Below are 16,451 nucleotides of genomic sequence, written 5' to 3'. Positions count from 1 at the left end.
ACCCCCTGTCCCCCCCCCCCAGAGACTGGGCTGGGGAACCCCCTGTCCCCCCCCAGAGACCGGGCCTGGGAACCCCCTGTCCCCCCAGAGATCGGGGCCGGGAAACCCCCTGCCCCACCCAACACCCAGCCTGGGGAACCCCCTGTCCCCCCCCCCAGAGACTGGGCCGGAAAACCCCCTGTCCCCCCCCCCAGAGACCAGGCCCGGGGAACCCCCTGTCCCCCCCCTCAGAGACCAGGCCAGGGAACCCCCTGTGCCCCCAGAGACCAGGCCAGGGACTCTGCCCCACAACCTGGGGAGGAGGAACCCGGGGTTCCAGGGAGCCGGCCCTTGTCCATCCCCAGCAGACTCTGTCCAGGCCCCGCAGCCAGGGGGGCCGGGGCCGGGAGGCAGGTGCTGTCACAGGCGGTGTGTGCCCTCGAATGGCAACTCATGGCCGCCGTCTGTTCGGTGCCAGACAGGACCAGCTCCTTCCTCCCTGCCAGCCCAGCCCTGGCACCAGTGGTAGGAGACTCTCTGCCCTGCCCCGGCTCAGTGCCAGGCAGGGTGTGCCCGGGCCAGGGGGCCAGGGGAGGGGAGCAGCAGGAAGAGGCCAGAGCCCAGCCCGGGGCCCCGCGGAGCAGGCAGGGCTGACGTCTCAGACCCAGGAAGCAGCAGTGAGGTTGACATTGGGGGCAGAGACCCACCTGGCCAGGAGGGCAGGCACAGCCGGGCTGGCACTCCTCCCGCAGGCACTCGGTCCCGGGGCGCAGGTCGGAGCAGGCGCGGGGACAGGCGTTAGCGCAGTCGCTGTACACCTGGGTGCCCGGGCACTCTGCACACAGCAAGGGGGGGGGCAGGTCACACTGGGGAGCCACGAGCCCCCCAGCCCGAGGGGGACCCATAGACCACAGGCAGGGGCGTCCACAGCCTGAGAGTCTCCCCTACCGCGCCCAGGTACAGACGGGGGCTCCCCTCTGCCAGACGCGCTGTGCCCACGTACAGACGGGGGCTCCCCTCTGCCAGACACGCCGTGTCCGCGTACAGACGTGGGGCTCCCCTGCCCCAGACGCGCTGTGTCCACGTACAGACGGGGGCTCCCCTCTGCCAGACATGCTGCGTCCATGAACAGACGGGGGCTCCCCTGCCCCAGACGCGCTGTGTCCACGTACAGACGGGGGCTCCCCTCTGCCAGACACGCTGCGTCCATGAACAGACGTGGGGCTCCCCTGTCCCAGACATGCTATGTCCACATACAGACTTGGGGCTCCCCTGTCCCAGACGCGCCGCGTCCACGAACAGACGGGGGCTCCCCTCTGCCAGTCTCTATGCTGACAGGGACTCTCCTCCAGGCCCCCCTAGGGGGTCTATGCACTCAGCCCCTGCAGGCTGACATGCTGGGGGCAGGCTGCAGGCTCTAGGGGGCGCCGCTCTCCCCCCAGCCCCACGCTCCGCGCTGGATGCCCCTCCCCCCTGCCCCCAGCCTGTACCTGGCGTGCAGTTGTGGGTCTGGCAGGCGCGGTGCAGCAGCAGGGGGGCAGGGCAGTGCTCCCCCCGGCCCTCCCCTGGGGACAGCAGGCTCCGGCTCCGCTCCGACACGCCCCCCCCCGCAGCTGGCGCTGCAGGGGCTCCACGCCGACCACGGGCTCAGCTGGCAGCCGGCTGCGGGGGCAGGGCAGGGTCAGGCCGGGCACAGGGCTCACTCCCGCCAGGGCTCGGCAGGGGGAGCAGGCTCAGGAAAGGCAGCTACTCGGGGGGGGGATCCCAGGGCACCGGGGAGGTGCTCACTCCCAGGGGGTACAACAGGCAACAAGGGCAGCAGCTGCTGAAGGGCCCCAGATGGCCGCGGGGCCGGCACTCACCCGGGCAGGGCCGCGGGGCCGGCACTCACCCGGGCAGGGCCGCGGGGCCGGCACTCACCGGGGCAGGGCCGCGGGGCCGGCACTCACCCGGGCAGGGCCGCGGGGCCGGCACTCACCGGGGCAGGGCCGCGGGGCCGGCACTCACCGGGGCAGGGCCGCGGGGCCGGCACTCACCGGGGCAGGGCCGCGGGGCGGGACTCACCCGGGCAGGGCCGCGGGGCCGGCACTCACCGGGGCAGGGCCAGGGGGCCGGCACTCACCGGGGCAGGGCCAGGGGGCCGGCACTCACCGGGGCAGGGCCAGGGGGCCGGCACTCACCGGGACAGGGCCGCGGGGCCGGCACTCACCGGGACAGGGCCGAGGGGCCGGCACTCACCCGGGCAGGGCCGCGGGGCCGGCACTCACCCGGGCAGGGCCGCGGGGCCGGCACTCACCCGGGCAGGGCCGCGGGGCCGGCACTCACCCGGGCAGGGCCGCGGGGCCGGCACTCACCGGGGCAGGGCCGCGGGGCCGGCACTCACCGGGGCAGGGCCGCGGGGCCGGCACTCACCGGGGCAGGGCCGCGGGGCCGGCACTCACCCGGGCAGGGCCGCGGGGCCGGCACTCACCCGGGCAGGGCCGCGGGGCCGGCACACACCGGGGCAGGGCCGCGGGGCCGGCACTCACCCGGGCAGGGCCGCGGGGCCGGCACTCACCGGGGCAGGGCCGTGGGGCTGGCACTCACCGGGGCAGGGCTGCAGATTGCATTCCGTGATCTCCTCCATGCCGTCGGGGGTACAGGGGGCCCCGGCGGGGCTCTCCTGGCAGGGGCGGTGCCGGAGGGCGCTGCCTCCCCCGCAGGTGACGGAGCAGGGGCTCCACTCCGCCCAGGGCCCGTAGGAGGGGCACTCCGGATCGGGGCAGGAGAAGGTACCGTTCCCACACGTGCTGCAGGCAGAGAGGCGGCTCGGGGGGGCTCACAGACACACACCCGCACACACGATCTGCCCCTGCCCAATGGCCGGGCTCAGCCCCTCAGCAGCTGTCCAGCAGCGCCCAGCCCACATCCCGCTGGCGATGGGCACCTGCCCAGCTCTCTCCTGGCACTGCCGGCTGCCAGGCCCCCAGCTCGGGGCAGACATTCCTCACATTGCTCCTACGTGCCGGCCCTCGGGCTTCCTGGAGAATGTTCCCACCCTCCACAGGGCCACCGCTCCCGGCTCTGTGCCCTCCCATGTTGGCAGCCCACTCCCGCTGGGTGCCACGGTCACTGCCAACCCCCTCGACAAACCCATGGCAGTGGGTCGACGCACCCGGGTGGCCAGCCCGGCCTGGCTCTGGAGACCCCTTTGTGGCCTGCTGGGATTAGACGTCCCTTGGCGGTGTCTCCTGCACGGCTCCCTTTGGGCCACGCTAGCCCTTCCCCGGGCCAGGGTCCCCTCCCAGAGCGAGGCGCCCGGCCAGCCCCTCCGGAGCTCGGGGGGAGGATCCGGGCCCCCATTCGGCCGCCCGCTCCTTACCAGTTGTGACAGTCCAGCTCGGCCGCCTGCCCCGGCCAGAGCTCCCGTGTGCCGTTGGCTGTGGGCAGCCCGCAGCGGCAGGCCAGGACTGGCACGCACACGCCGTCCTGCAGCAGCTGCCCCTCGGGGCACCGGCAACCTAGCGGAGGAGCGGGAGGTCAGGGGTTGGGACCAGGCACCCCGAGTTTGGGACTGAGACTGCAGGAGGGGAGAGATTGGGGCTGAACAGGATGTGGGGTTCAGTTGGATGGCAGGATGGGCTAGGGGGCCTGAGTGGGAGCTGTGGGGCTGGGTACGGATGGGGGGAAAAGAGCTGAGCAACTGCTGTGGGATTGGGTGAGGATGGGGAAACGAGGGGTACTGGCTGATCACCGTGGGGCTAGGTACAGATGGGGCGGAGGAATGAGGGGGCTGAGTGAGCGCCGTGGGGCTGGGTAATGTGGGGCAGGAGGACGAGGGGGCTGGGTGGATGGGGGGAATGAGGGGGCTGAGTGAGCGCCGTGGGGCTGGGTAATGAGGGGCAGGAGGACGAGGGGGCTGAGTGAATGCCGTGGGGCTGTATAATGTGGGGCAGGAGGACGAGGGGGCTGGGTGGATGGGGGGGATGAGGGGGCTGAGTGAGTGCCATGGGGCTGGGTAATGTGGGGCAGGAGGACAAATGGGCTGCTTGAGTGCTGTGGGACTGGGTGGATGGGGGGGACAAGGGGGCTGAGTGAGTGCCGTGGGGCTGGGTAATGTGGGGCAGGAGGACAAGTGGGCTGCTTGAGTGCTGTGGGACTGGGTGGATGGGGGGGACGAGGGGGCTGAGTGAGTGCCATGGGCCTGGATAATGTGGGGCAGGAGGACAAGGGGGCTGAGTGAGTGCTGTGGGGCTGGGTGGATGGGGGGGACAAGGGGGCTGAGTGAGTGCCGTGGGGCTGGGTAATGTGGGGCAGGAGGACGAGGGGCTGGGTGAGGGCCGTGGGGTGGGTACAGCTGGGGGCAAGCGGGGGCGGGTACCTGGCTTGCACTCCCCCTGCAGACACTCCACGTGGTCCCACAGGTCAGCACAGGTGCGGGGGCAGCGGTTGGCGCAGGCCGGGGCATGCTCCTTGCCCCGATCCTCGCACTCCTCCCCTGGGGGCACAGACGGGCAGTCAGGGAGCCCCCATTCCTGCCCTGGAGCCAGCCCCACTCAGGGGCATGCCCAGGAGGGGCAGAGCCAGAGTCCATCAGATGCCCGGCGGGCAGGTTCGCAGCCACACGCGGCTGGGTCTGGAGCTCCCCGCCCCGCTGGGCATCCCCTCCCCCAGGGCGCGGCTGGGCCCCCCCAGGGCAGCAGGAAAGCTAGACGGGGCGCAGCTCTCGAGTGGGGAGCTCCCATCCCCCCAGCTCCCGACAGCCCAGTCCAAGGGCCCTGCTTGCCACAGGGCGACCATTGACGGGGGACTGGGAACCCTCACAACGCCTGGCAGGGCCTGTGCCGGGGATGGTCCTGAGCGGGAGGCAAGGCCCTGTGCTGGGCACGGATGGATGGCAGGGCCCTGATCCAGGCATGGGTGGGCAGCAAGGCCCTGTGCCGGGGACGGGTGGGCGGCAGGACCCTGCTCCGAGCGCGGGTGGGCGGCGGGGCCCTGCTCCGGGCGCGGGTGGGCGGCGGGGCCCTGCGCCGGGCGCAGGTGGGCAGCGGGGCCCTGCGCCGGGCGCGGGTGGGCGGCGGGGCCCCGGCTGGGTTACCTGGGCAGGCGGCGGGGCCCTGCTCCGGGAGCGGGTGGGCGGCGGGGCCCTGCTCCGGGCGCGTGTGGGCGGCGGGGCCCTGCTCCGGGCGCGGGTGGGAGGCGGGGCCCCGGCTGGGTTACCTGGGCAGGCGGCGGGGCCCTGCTCCGGGAGCGGGTGGGCGGCGGGGCCCTGCTCCGGGCGCGGGTGGGCGGCGGGGCCCCGGCTGGGTTACCTGGGCAGGCAGCGGGGCCCTGTGCCAGGCGCGGGTGGGCGGCAGGACCCTGCTCCGAGCGCGGGTGGGTGGCGGGGCCCTGCTCCGGGCGCGGGTGGGCGGCGGGGCCCTGCTCCGGGCGCGGGTGGGCGGCGGGGCCCTGCTCCGGGCGCGGGTGGGCGGCGGGGCCCTGCTCCGGGCGCGGGTGGGCGGCGGGGCCCTGCTCCGGGTGCGGGTGGGCGGCGGGGCCCTGCTCCGGGCGCGGGTGGGCGGCGGGGCCCCGGCTGAGTTACCTGGGCAGGCGGCCGTGTTGCAGCTCTCCGACTGGACCCGGGCTCCCCAGCACTGCCTGTCCTCGGCCGGGTGCTGGACGTGGCGCCGGCGCAGCCGGAAGCCACCGCTGCAGGGCTCCCGGCACGGGCCCCAGGGGCTCCACTCGCTCCACAGGCAGAGATCTGAGAGCCAGAGCCAGAGCTGCAGCGCTGGGCATACAGCACCCCCCCCAACGGGCCCTTCCCGGCCCCACACTCCTCACCCTGCCCGTGGGGCAGCAGGGATGCCAGCCCCTGCCCGCTCCATGTCCCGGACGCCCTCCGCCCCTCGGCGCATCCAGCCGCCACTGAAATGCAGCCACTGCTGGGGTAGGACGGCTGTTTGGCAGCAGCAGGCTCAGCAGTGCAGGAGGGGACCCAGTTGGGGGGCAGGGGATCGAGGGAGCCAGGTGCGGGGGGGGAGGGAGGCTCCCAGAGCCCCAGCTAAACACCCTGAGATGGGCATGTGGGGCCAGCACTGTCAGAGGGTAGAGCGCCCCCGCCTGAGTCCCCCTGTCCCTACAGCCCAGCACCCCCCTCCAAGTCCCTGCCCCGCTCCCTGCAGCCTGGCGCCCCCTGCCAAGCCCCTGCCCCACTCCCCGTGGCCCGGCATCCCCTGCCAAGTCCCCGCCCCACTCCCTGCAGCCCCTGCCCCCTGCCCAGCCCCCGCCCCGCCCCCTGCAGCCCAGCACCCCCTACTGCCACCCTGGGGCACCGGGGCCAGCGCTGACGGAGGGGCTAGCCCCCTCCATTCCCCGCAGCAGGTGGGTTTCTCTGGGCGTCTCCCATCCGAGCAGTGACCCCGTCCAGCCGTGCCCCGTGCGCCCCGGCTGCAGCCCCCGGCCCCAGTTACCTTCGCAGAGGTGGGGGTTGGGGCAGAGCTGCTCCTGCTGCAGCTCGGCTGAGCACAGCGCGGCCTCGCCGGCCCAGGGCAGGCCGGTCTGGGGGTCCAGGCACACCCTGTAGCGATGCTGCACCGAGGCCAGGGGGCCGATGTCTGGCTGGGGGTGCCCACTGTCCTGCCAGCCGCCGTGCTGCGCCAGGAGCACGGAGAGGGTGCCAGGGCTGAGAGCCGAGAGGGGCAGGCAGGAGGTGCAGGGCGTCCAGGCCGACCACTCGCTCAGGGGCAGCAGGCCTGGCGGGGCAAAAGCCACAGGCAGGGCCCGTGAGCCCCACTGACGCCACCACGGGACGGGCAACAGGGGCAGCGTCTGCAGAGAGGGCCACAGTGCAGAATTTCCCTCCGTCTGCCCAGCTCCCGCTGCCCTGCCCGGGGCACTGACACCTGGGGGGGGGGGCTAAGCAGCGGGGCACCAACACCCAGGGGAGCAGGGCTGGGCAGAGGGGCACTGACACCCGGGGGAGCGGGGCTGGGCCCTGCCCGGGGCACCGACACCTGGGGGGGGGCTAAGCAGCGGGGCACCAACACCCAGGGGAGCAGGGCTGGGCAGAGGGGCACTGACACCCAGGGGAGCAGGGCTGGGCCCTGCCTGGGGCACCGACACCCGGGGGAGCGGGGCTGGGCAAAGGAGCTGGCAGGGACACAGACCCAGACTGGCCCAGGCCTGCATCAGCGGAGCGGGCAGCTAGGCCACGGGCAGAGGCCATGTGCTCCTGGAAGGGTGGGACAGGCTGGCTGGGGGGGCAGAGGGTGGGTATCGGGGATAGGGGCTGGCTGGTACGGGGTTGGGTATAGGGGTGCAGGGGCAGGCTGGCTGGAGGGGCAGGGGGTGGGTATCGGGGATGGGGCTGGCTGGGGGGCAGGCTGGCTGGGAGGTGCAGGGGGTCGGTATCGGGGTGCAGGGGCAGGCTGGCTGGGGTGGCAGGCGGGGGATAGGGGCTGGCTGGGGAGCAGGCTGGCTGGGAGGTGCAGGGGGTGGGTATCGACAGGGGGCAGGCTGGCGTGGGGAGGGCAGGGGGTGGGGATAGGGGTGGCTGGGGTGGCAGGCTGGCTGGGGGGGCAGGTATCGGGGATAGAGTCTGGCTGGTACAGGGGTTGGGTATAGGGGTGCAGGGGCAGGCTGGCTGGGGGAGCAGGGGGTGGTATCGGGGATAGAGGCTGGCTGGGGGCCAGGCTGGATGGGGGTGCAGGGGCTGGGTATCGGGGTGCAGGGGCAGACTGGCTGGGGTGGCGGGGGGGGATAGGGGCTGGCTGGGGCACAGGCTGGCTGGGAGGTGCAGGGGGTGGGTATCGACAGGGGGGCAGGCTGGCGTGGGGGGGGGAGGGAATGGGTACCGGGGATAGGGGTGACTGGAGGTGGCAGGCTGGCTGGGAGGTGCAGGGGTTGGGTATCAGGGATAGGGGCTAGCTGGGGGTAGCAGGCTGGCTGGGGGGCAGGGGGTGGGTATCGGTGATAGGGGTGGCTGGGGGTGGCAGGCTGGCTGGGGTGAGGTGGCGGTGGGTATCGGGAATAGGGGTGGCTGGGGGTGGCAGGCTGGCTGGGGGGCAGGGGGTGGGTATCGGGGGTCCAGGCTAGCTGGGGGTGGCAGGCTGACAGGTACAGGGGGTGGGTATAGGGGTGCAGGGGCAGGCTGGCTGGGGGGGCTCGGGGTGGGTATCGGGGGTAGGGCTGGCTGGGGGTGGCAGGCTGGCTGGGAGGTGCAGGGGTGGGTATTGGGGTGCAGGGGCAGGCTGGCTGGGGTGGCAGGGGGTGGGTATCGGGGATAGGGCTGGCTGAGGGGCAGGCTGGCTGGCAGGTACAGGGGGTGGGTATAGGGGTGCAGGGGCAGGCTGGCTGGGGGAGCAGGGGGTGGGTATCGGGGGTAGGGCTGGCTGGGGGTGGCAGGCTGGCAGGTGCAGGGGTTGGGTATGGGGGTGCAGGGGCAGGCTGGCTGGGGAGCAGGGGGTGGATTCGACAGGGGGGCAGGCTGGCTCCCCCACTCCAGAGATCTCAGAAGGGCCCTGCCCTGGTGCCAGGGGACGGAGCGAGTGGGGCCTGGAGCCGTCCAGGGTCCATCCGGCTCAGTCCTGTCTCGGGCCGACAGTGCCACCCCCACAGATCTACCCCTGGGGAGGTTGCTCCTGGCGCCCCCCTGGTGCCCGTGGGTGGGCGGGGGAGGGTACTTACCCTGGCAGCTCTGGCTGCTGCACTGCAGCGCCCCCTCCTGGCACACGCTGCAGGGACAAACCGGCTGGTTAGTGCCCGTCGCGCCCACGGTCCTGCTGCCGGCCCCACTGGCCCCACCTGGCGACCCCCTGCTGCACAGAGCAGCCACCCGCCCTGGGCTGGCCTGGTCCCCCCTGCCAGGCCGGGGAACGTGCCATGCCCCCAGGCCCCCCGCGGTCCGGCCCCGCGGCCCCAGGCACTCACCACTCTTTGCAGCCGATGAGCACGGTGTCCCCTGCCGCCAGGTACACGGGCCCCTCGCCCGGGCGCAGGTGGAGGCAGCCGCACTGTGCGGGGGGCACGCAGGCTCCCCTCTGCTCCACCAGGCCCTGCCGGCGCACAGGAGCAGGGGTGAGAGGGGGCAAAGCCCCGGGTCCAGCCGGGCTGCCCTGAGGAGCAGGTGCCCCAGCCCATTGCCCCGGGCTCTGCCCAGCGCAGCGGTAGATACCCCAGAGAGGGTGCTGGCCCCAGTGCCCACACCCAGCTGGGTCCAGCCCACTGCCGGGGGGCACCCGGCCCCGACTGTCTCACTGGATGCCCCCGTGCCTTCCCACAAACCCTGCCCCCCTCGGGATCTCTGCCCTGCCCCCGTCTTCCCCCAGTGCCCATCCCCACCACCCCTCCACACCTGTACCCAGTGCCCTGCCCCCCTTGAGTCTGTGCCCTGCCCCCCGTCGTTCCCTCAGTGCCCCTCCCCATGATCCGTACCCAGTGCCCTGCCCCCCTCTGGGTCTGTTCCTTGCCCCCAGGTATCTGGGCACTGGCAGGGCTGTGAGGAGCAGGGAGCTGCCCCTGCCGAGGCCTCACCGCCGCCATGGCAATCGGGGATCTGCTGCGTGGGGGCCAAGCACTGGCCCTGCTGGCCCAGAAAGCTGCCCATGGCCCTGCCCCACGCTGGTGCCTTTGAGAGGCAGGAGCCTGCCATGGGGACGTGCCCTGCTGGCCAGCTGGGCTAGGCGTGCCCTGCAGCTGGAGGGCCGAGAGCCCCAGTACGGGCCACCCTCTTGCTCAGGACCGACTATGCCTCCTCTGAAGACTGCGACGTTGTCCTGCAGCAGTGAGTCCCCCCAGTTACCAGCGCCTGCCAGGCAGGGCTGGCTGGGATCGCTCCCCCTGCCCTCTCCTGCTGAGAGCCCCCCAATGTACCCCTGCCCCTCCGCGCCCCTCTCCTGCTGAGAGCCCCCCACACCTCCCAACACGCCCCTGCCCCCCACGCCCCTCTCCTGCTGAGAGCCCCCCGCATCCCTCAACATGCCCCTGCCCCCCGTGCCCCTCACCTACTGAGAGCCCCCCAATGTGTCCCTGCCCCTCTGTGCCCCTCACCTGCTGAGAGCCCCCCAATGTGTCCCTGCCCCCATGCCCCTCTCCTGCTGAGAGCCCCCCGCACCTCCCAAGACGCCCCTGCCCCTCCACGCCCCTCTCCTGCTGAGAGCCCCCCGAACCCCCCAACACGCCCCTGCCCCCCACACCCCTCACCTGCGGGCAGTAGCAGCCGGGCAGGCACAGCGGGATGTCTGTGCACAGCTCCTGGCGCTGCAGCGTGGAGCACAGGCTGGCGCAGGGGACCCCGCACTCCCGGAACTCGAAGGGAGGCTCACAGCTGGCCTCTGCGGGGCAGGGGCACAGGGTCACCCCCAGCACAGGGCTTGCCAGCCGGGGAGGGGAGGGGGCTGCCCGCCTGGCCTGCAGCATTACAGCTACCCGGGTGTCCGACGGCCCCACGGCCAGGTACCCGGCGGGGGGGCTCAGGGCAGGGCGAGGGGCCAGAAGGGACCCACCATGAGGAGGGGTGAACAAATGGCTCTGGGTGCCCCCAGGGGGTGCTCTCCCCTCTACGGGAGATGCTGCAGCCTCAGAAAGGGCAGTCCCAGGGGTGCCCGGGCACCAGCGCGGGGGGTGGCGGTGAGGACAGTGCCGGAGGGGGGAGTCCCCTGGGCTCGGGAGTGGGGAGGGCAGGGTCCATCCTGCAGGAGGCGCTCTCTGACTGGGGCAGGGGAGGGGCACCAACCGCGGGCGTGAGTGCATAATTCCTGCTGGGCTCCACCCCCAGGGTCCCTGCCCCAGCCCAGCACACCCCACCCCACCCCGCCCCACCGGGCTCCCTTCCATTGTCCCTGCCCCGGCTCCCCACACCGGGCTCCCTCCCAGGGTCCCTGCCCCAGCCCACCCCGCCCCGCCCCACCGGGCTCCCTTCCGTTGTCCTTGCCCCGGCTCCCCACACCGGGCTCCCTGCCCCAGTTCCCCCCTCCCGCCCCCCACGGCTGCCCCCCAGGGTCCCTGCCCAGCCAGTCGTGCCCCGGCCCCGCCCTCACCCGAGCACGGGGAGGCGTTGCAGGTGCGGAACTCGCCGCCCAGCCCCACGCACAGCGCCCCCTGGGGGCCCGGGCCCAGCTGGTTCCGGTAGCGCTGCTGCACCAGGAAGCTGCACGAGCACTGGGTCCACGGCGTCCAGGGGCTCCAGGAGCAGTCGCCTGGGGCAGAGGAGAGGGGCACAGCATGGCAGCCTGGCACGTGCCCCCGAGCCCGCCCAGCCCCCAGTGGCCATGGGGGGCTGGGCACTGGCCTGGGACTGGGGCAGGGCAGCTGCTGCCAGACCCTCCCGGTGGGGAGCCAGAGAAGGGGCCGTGAGTCCAGGAGAGCCAGGACAGCTGGGTCTGGTCCTGGCTCCTAGCTGACTGTGGCCAGGCCCCCTTCCCTCAGCCCCTGCCTCAGTTGCCCCCTCAGCCAGGGAAGAAGAGCCCGATGTGTGCCTCAGTTTCCCCTATACTGTGCCCAGCTGCCCAGGGGGGAAAGGGACGAAGTTTGCTCTGAGAGCAGGTTAAGAGATGGGGGGGGCGTCGCTGAGCAGGCTGAGCCATGGGGGGAGGCAGGAGGGCTGGAGCTGCGTCTCGGAGGCAGGGAGGCCACATGGCTGGCCCTGGAGGGGACCCTGGGGGGTTGGGCGCACTGCGGGGGCTCCTCCAAGGCCAGCCCTGACCCCGTGGATCCGACACTCCCACGAGCTCCTGTTCATGCAGGGCACCCCGCCCCGAGCAGGCCAGATGGGGGTACCATTGCAGGCTGAGCGCACGCTCCTTCGGGGCTGCACACCACCCCTGCCGTCTCCAGCGCAGCCCCTCCCGCCCCCAGGGGATGCCCCTACCTTCACAGGGCCGCAGGTAGCAGGGCTCCACCTCCTGGCGGGCGCTGTCATTGCAGGGGGTGCCGGGACCCTCGGGGCTGGGGCAGGCGCATGTCCCCGTCCGCGTGGCCAGGCCGGTGCCACAGGAGCGTGAGCAGGGGCTCCAGGCCGACCAGTCACACCGCTCGGCCGCTGCGGGAGGGGACAGGGTCAGCAGGGGCGCGGGCTCCAGGTCCCCTGCCCAGCCCAGGCGGGCGCCACTTACCTGGGCAGGGCCGGGCAGCGCAGCCCTGGGCCTCGGCCTCGGGGCCGGCGCAGTCCGAGCCGTTGTTGCGCGGAGGCGGGTTGATGCAGGCCCTGGTGCGGACGTGGGTGCCGTTGCCACAGGTCACGGGGCAGTCGGACCAGGGAGACCAGGGCGTCCAGGAGCCGTGCACTGGGGGGAGACGGGCAGGGTTAGCACGGGGGAGGGGGGTTCCCCTCGGCGGGAGGGAGTAGGGGGCAGGGTGCCGGGAGCTCCGGGAGGGGCACTCACCCGCACATGCGATGTCCTGGCAGTAGATGCCCTCCGGGGTGCAGATACTAGAGGGAAGGGGCAGACAGATGGGTCAGGGCGGATGGGGTGGGGTCCCCCGGGTGGCGCTGAGTTCTCATGCCCAGCCCAAATGCCCACACCCTCAGGAATCGCCCCTTGGGGAGGCAGGGCAGGGTCAGCCCCACTGTACCCGTGGGCAGGGACTGGCGCACGGCCACCCAGCTCGGAGCCCCGGTGCCCCGGCTCCCACTGAGTCCCAGCGAACACTCGGGCCCCTTGCCAGGAGGGCGCGCGGCTGGTACGGCTGCCCCCCCGGGGCACTGACCATTGCTGGCACTCGCCCAGCAGCCAGCTGTCCCCCAGGCGTCTCTCCCAGCCCTGGTGCGGGCACAGGGGCGGGCAGGGCCCCTGGGGGCAGGGCCGGGTCTGCAGCTGCTCCTTCTGGCACTCCCTGGCCCAGGAGCCCGACGTGGCCGTCCTGGAAAGGAAGGGAGAGGGGAGAGCGTGAGATGGGCCCAGCGAGCCCACGGGGGCAGGGGCTGGCCGTGCCCTGGGTGCCCAGGGGAATGGCACTCAGCATGGAGCGCCCCCAGCCAGCAGCCCCAGCCCCGCCCCCCAGCACCCCCTGCTACCCCACAGCACCCCCTGCTGGGAGCACCCTGTCCCATCCCCACGGTGCCCCCTGCTGGTATCTCCCTTACCCCCAGCACCCCACTGCCACCCCACAGCACCCCCTGCTGGGAGCTCCCCCCCAGCCAGCACCCTACCCCAACCCCACGGTGCCCCCAGTCAGCAGCCCCACCCCCACCCCATAGCACCCCCTCCTGGGAGCCCCCCCCCAAGACAGCTCTCCCGCCCCCTCCCCCCAGCACTCCCTGCCGGGAGCTCCCCCCCCGGCCAGCGCTCTCACCCCTTCCCACAGCGCCCCCTGCTGAGATCTCCCCCCAGCCAGCGCCCTGCCCCGCTCCCCACAGCGCCCCCTGCTGGGATAGGCTGGGGCTGGAGCTCCCGCAGCCTGGGGTCTCCTGTCCCGCGAGCAGGGAAGCCCTGGGGGGCCCCTCACCTGAACCGGGTTTGCAGCCCGTCCCCACAGGTGACGCTGCACTGGGACCAGCTGGACCAGTGGCTCCAGTCGCACTGGCTGGGGGGGCAGGTGCGGCGGGTGCAGAGCAGCCGCCCCTCGGAACAGGTGCAGTTGTTGCAGCCGTCGTGGCGCAGGCTGCCTGGCGCCCAGCTGTGCCCCTGGGCGTCGGTGCACTCGCAGTGCTGCGGGGAGACGCAGGCGTCGTCCTGCTCCAGGGTCCCTGCGCGGGGACGGGGGACACGGTCACGCCGGAGACCCTGCCCCGGGCACGGCGGGAGGGCTCTGCTGGGCACCACCAGAACTTCTCCGGGGTGCCATAGACCCCGCACGCCTCCCAGAGTAGCCGTGACCCCTGCTTTCGGCACGGAGGAGCCGAGTCCTAGGTCCCATCCGGAGACTTGGCACCCTGGCAAAGGGCCCCCGGCTATGCAGGCCCTTGGGGACCCCGGGGTTCTCAAGAGGATGGGCTTTGGCCAGCCCTGCAGAGGAGGAGTCCCAGGGGGTGAATAACACCAAGGCAGCGGTCCCCCAACCCCCCGGAATGCCCTCTCGCCCCAGCCTCCTGCACAGGGCACCCACCGTCTGGGCAGCGGCAGCCGGGCTCGCAGGCCTCCCCATCCTGGCACGTGATGCCCTCCTGCAGGTCCCAGCAATGGCGTGGGCATCTGTTGGCGCAGTCCACCATGGCCATGGCAGGCGGGCATCCCTCCTCTGGGGTGCAATGGGGACAGGTTATCCCGGGGCTGGGGAGGTGACCCCTCCCTGCAGCCCCACAGATGCAGCCCCTCACCTGGGCAGGGCTGGGCAATGAGAGCCGGGGGGAGGGGCAGGGCTAGAGGGGCCCCAGGTTTGATCTGGGTGGTAGGGCAAGGGAGGGGCCCCGGGTCTGATCTGGGTGGCAGGAAGTGGGAGTGGCCCCCGGTTTGATCCGGGTGGCAGGGCGGGATTGGGCGGAGACCAGTCACGTAGTGTCTCTGCCCCTAACAATGCCAAACGCTCCATAGTCCTCTCCGAGCTCGGGGGTCCCTCCCCTGGTATTGCTCCCCACCCCCCACCCCGAGTGCCCTCTGGTGCCCCCACCTTTGGGGGCTGCAGTGTGAAGCACAGCACCTGCCCCTTCCCTGCTCCGGGAGTGGAGCCTGGCTGCACAGCCCAGCTCTGGGGCTACCATGGGGTGTGCCAGGCCAGGTGCCATGTGCCAGCTGGCAGTACTGGGCAGCAGGGGGCAGGGCAGGGCGAGCCCCCTAAGTGCACCAGCCAGGTGTGTGGGGCTTCCCACCTGAGATCCCACTACCCTGCACTGGCCCTGCATGCCCCCAGGCCGTGCCCCCAGCTGCACTCGGCCAGCGCCAAGTGTCCCCTGGGCCTGGCGGGTCAGCGCCGGGAGCGCCGGGTGGCAGGCCGTGTGCCCTGCTCACTCTGCCTATGACGGGCACTGGAGGGACGGGGAGCCTCCTTCCCAGCTCCCAGGGCCCCTCCCTCCATGGCCACTGTCCAGCCAGGCGCCAGCCTCCCAGTGCAGAAGGCCTGGGGCGCCCCTTCCCCAGCCCCCCGCACTCCCCGTGCTCCCTACCGCAGGGCCGGGGATTGCAGACGCGCCCCTGGTACTTCTCCCCTGGGCAGTGGGACCCTCCGTTCTTGGGCGGGGGGCTGGTGCAGGTGCGAGTGCGCACGGAGCGGCCCCCCCCGCAGGTGCGGTCACACCACGACCACGGGCTCCACTTGGACCAGGCTCCGGCCACTGGCTCGCGGAGACACCGACAGGCATGGCGGGGGGAGAGACGGGGGAGGGGAGAACAGCCGTTAACGCCAGACGCAGCCTGGCCCCCAGCCGCGGGCACAGGGCTCTGCCCAGGCCCCATCACGAGGCCCGGCCGACCCTCCCAGCTCACGCCAGGCTGCCCTGGGCCAAACCCTCCCCTGGGGCTGGGCACTGGCTGCGGGCGCATCCCAGAGGGGAAGAGCCGGCGGCAGTGTCCATGTGTGGCACCATCAGCGAGGTGGGGGTGCTCTGGGTGCCCACTGTGCCTGGGCCTGTGGACGTGTGTGATGAAGTGGGACTGTCCTTAATGTTTCCTCTGAATAGTGTGGGGGTGCCTCAGTTTCCCCTCTGCAGTTCTTAAGTATTTAGGTGGTGGGGTAAAGGTGTATGATCATTGCAGAGCCCTAGAGGGCAGGTGTGTGCAGGGGTCTGGACACAGACAATGGCCGACACCCTGTTTCCTGGCCACTGATGGCCTGGGCCCTTCCCCCCTGCAAGGTGAGAGCTAAAGGGCTGGAGAACAAAGGAATCAGGTGCCCTCCTGGCCCGGGAAAGGAACAAAGCCCAGAGGAGGGGGGGCTGGAGGGAGTTTCAGTTTGGGGCTGGGTGGTCGAATGCAGGGAACCCCAAGGCTGGGGCCTAAGCTCCCTGCCCCCCAGAAGGACTTGACTGAGGGGTGCTGGGGGTACCCACAAGCTCTGTTTTGGACTGTGTTCCTGTTGTCCAATAAACCTTCCGTTTTACCGGCTGGCTGAGAGTCACGGTGAATCCCAGGAAGAGGGGTGCAGGGCCCGGACTCCCCCACACTCTGTGACAGCGTGTCACAGCCAGCGGGCAGGGAGGGGTTAATCTCCTGGCTCCACCATTCCAGGTGAGGTACGCCGAGGGGCGCGACACGGGGCACTGAGGGGCTCGGAGGGCCAGTGCGCCCCTGGGCGAGGCAGCCGGCCTGGGGCAGCGACGCCAGCGTCCCCCGTGCCCACGGCCCTACCTTTGCAGGCCTGCAGGTTGCAGAAGCGCCGCTCGGTGTTTGCGGTCAGGATGCCCTGGCACCAGAGCCCCCGCTCGCCGGGGGGGTGGTAGGTGCGCAGACGTCGCTGCTGGCCCACGCCGCAGCTGCGGGAACACTCGCTCCATGGCGCCCACGGGGTCCAGCTGCAGTTCCTGCCGGCGCACTCCTCACCCAGGCACGGGGGCGCATCTGCAGGGCACGGAGCAGAGATGCGGTGAGTCCACCCGGGTGTCGCTCCGCAGCAGGGGAGGAGGGAGCTCGGGCTGGGTG

At 72.3% G+C, this 16,451-nt stretch overlaps 2 protein-coding genes across 2 annotated transcripts in view; one reads left to right on the top strand and one right to left on the bottom strand.

Moving 5' to 3' along the window:
- The window catches only part of GIMAP8 (GTPase, IMAP family member 8), a 641,187-nt gene that overhangs the window by 173,632 nt on the left and 451,104 nt on the right, over positions 1-16,451 (top strand). The window lies entirely within an intron of this gene.
- Positions 1-16,451, bottom strand: part of SSPOP — a 117,091-nt gene that overhangs the window by 8,071 nt on the left and 92,569 nt on the right. Inside the window, 20 exon segments of the mRNA XM_043541895.1 lie at positions 687-814; positions 1,470-1,575; positions 1,577-1,641; positions 2,566-2,768; positions 3,341-3,479; positions 4,340-4,456; positions 5,543-5,704; positions 6,414-6,695; positions 8,629-8,675; positions 8,872-8,996; positions 10,144-10,274; positions 10,980-11,138; positions 11,810-11,980; positions 12,054-12,224; positions 12,324-12,370; positions 12,649-12,801; positions 13,387-13,627; positions 13,987-14,118; positions 14,981-15,148; positions 16,161-16,370. Of these exon segments, the coding sequence (XP_043397830.1) occupies positions 687-814; positions 1,470-1,575; positions 1,577-1,641; positions 2,566-2,768; positions 3,341-3,479; positions 4,340-4,456; positions 5,543-5,704; positions 6,414-6,695; positions 8,629-8,675; positions 8,872-8,996; positions 10,144-10,274; positions 10,980-11,138; positions 11,810-11,980; positions 12,054-12,224; positions 12,324-12,370; positions 12,649-12,801; positions 13,387-13,627; positions 13,987-14,118; positions 14,981-15,148; positions 16,161-16,370 (2,957 nt within the window).

The sequence above is a fragment of the Chelonia mydas genome, chromosome 2, assembly GCF_015237465.2.
Source record: "Chelonia mydas isolate rCheMyd1 chromosome 2, rCheMyd1.pri.v2, whole genome shotgun sequence".
NCBI classification, from domain to species: Eukaryota; Metazoa; Chordata; order Testudines; family Cheloniidae; genus Chelonia; species Chelonia mydas.
The sequence above is the reverse complement of the archived record's forward strand: the minus strand, read 5'-3'. Positions and strand labels throughout refer to the sequence as shown.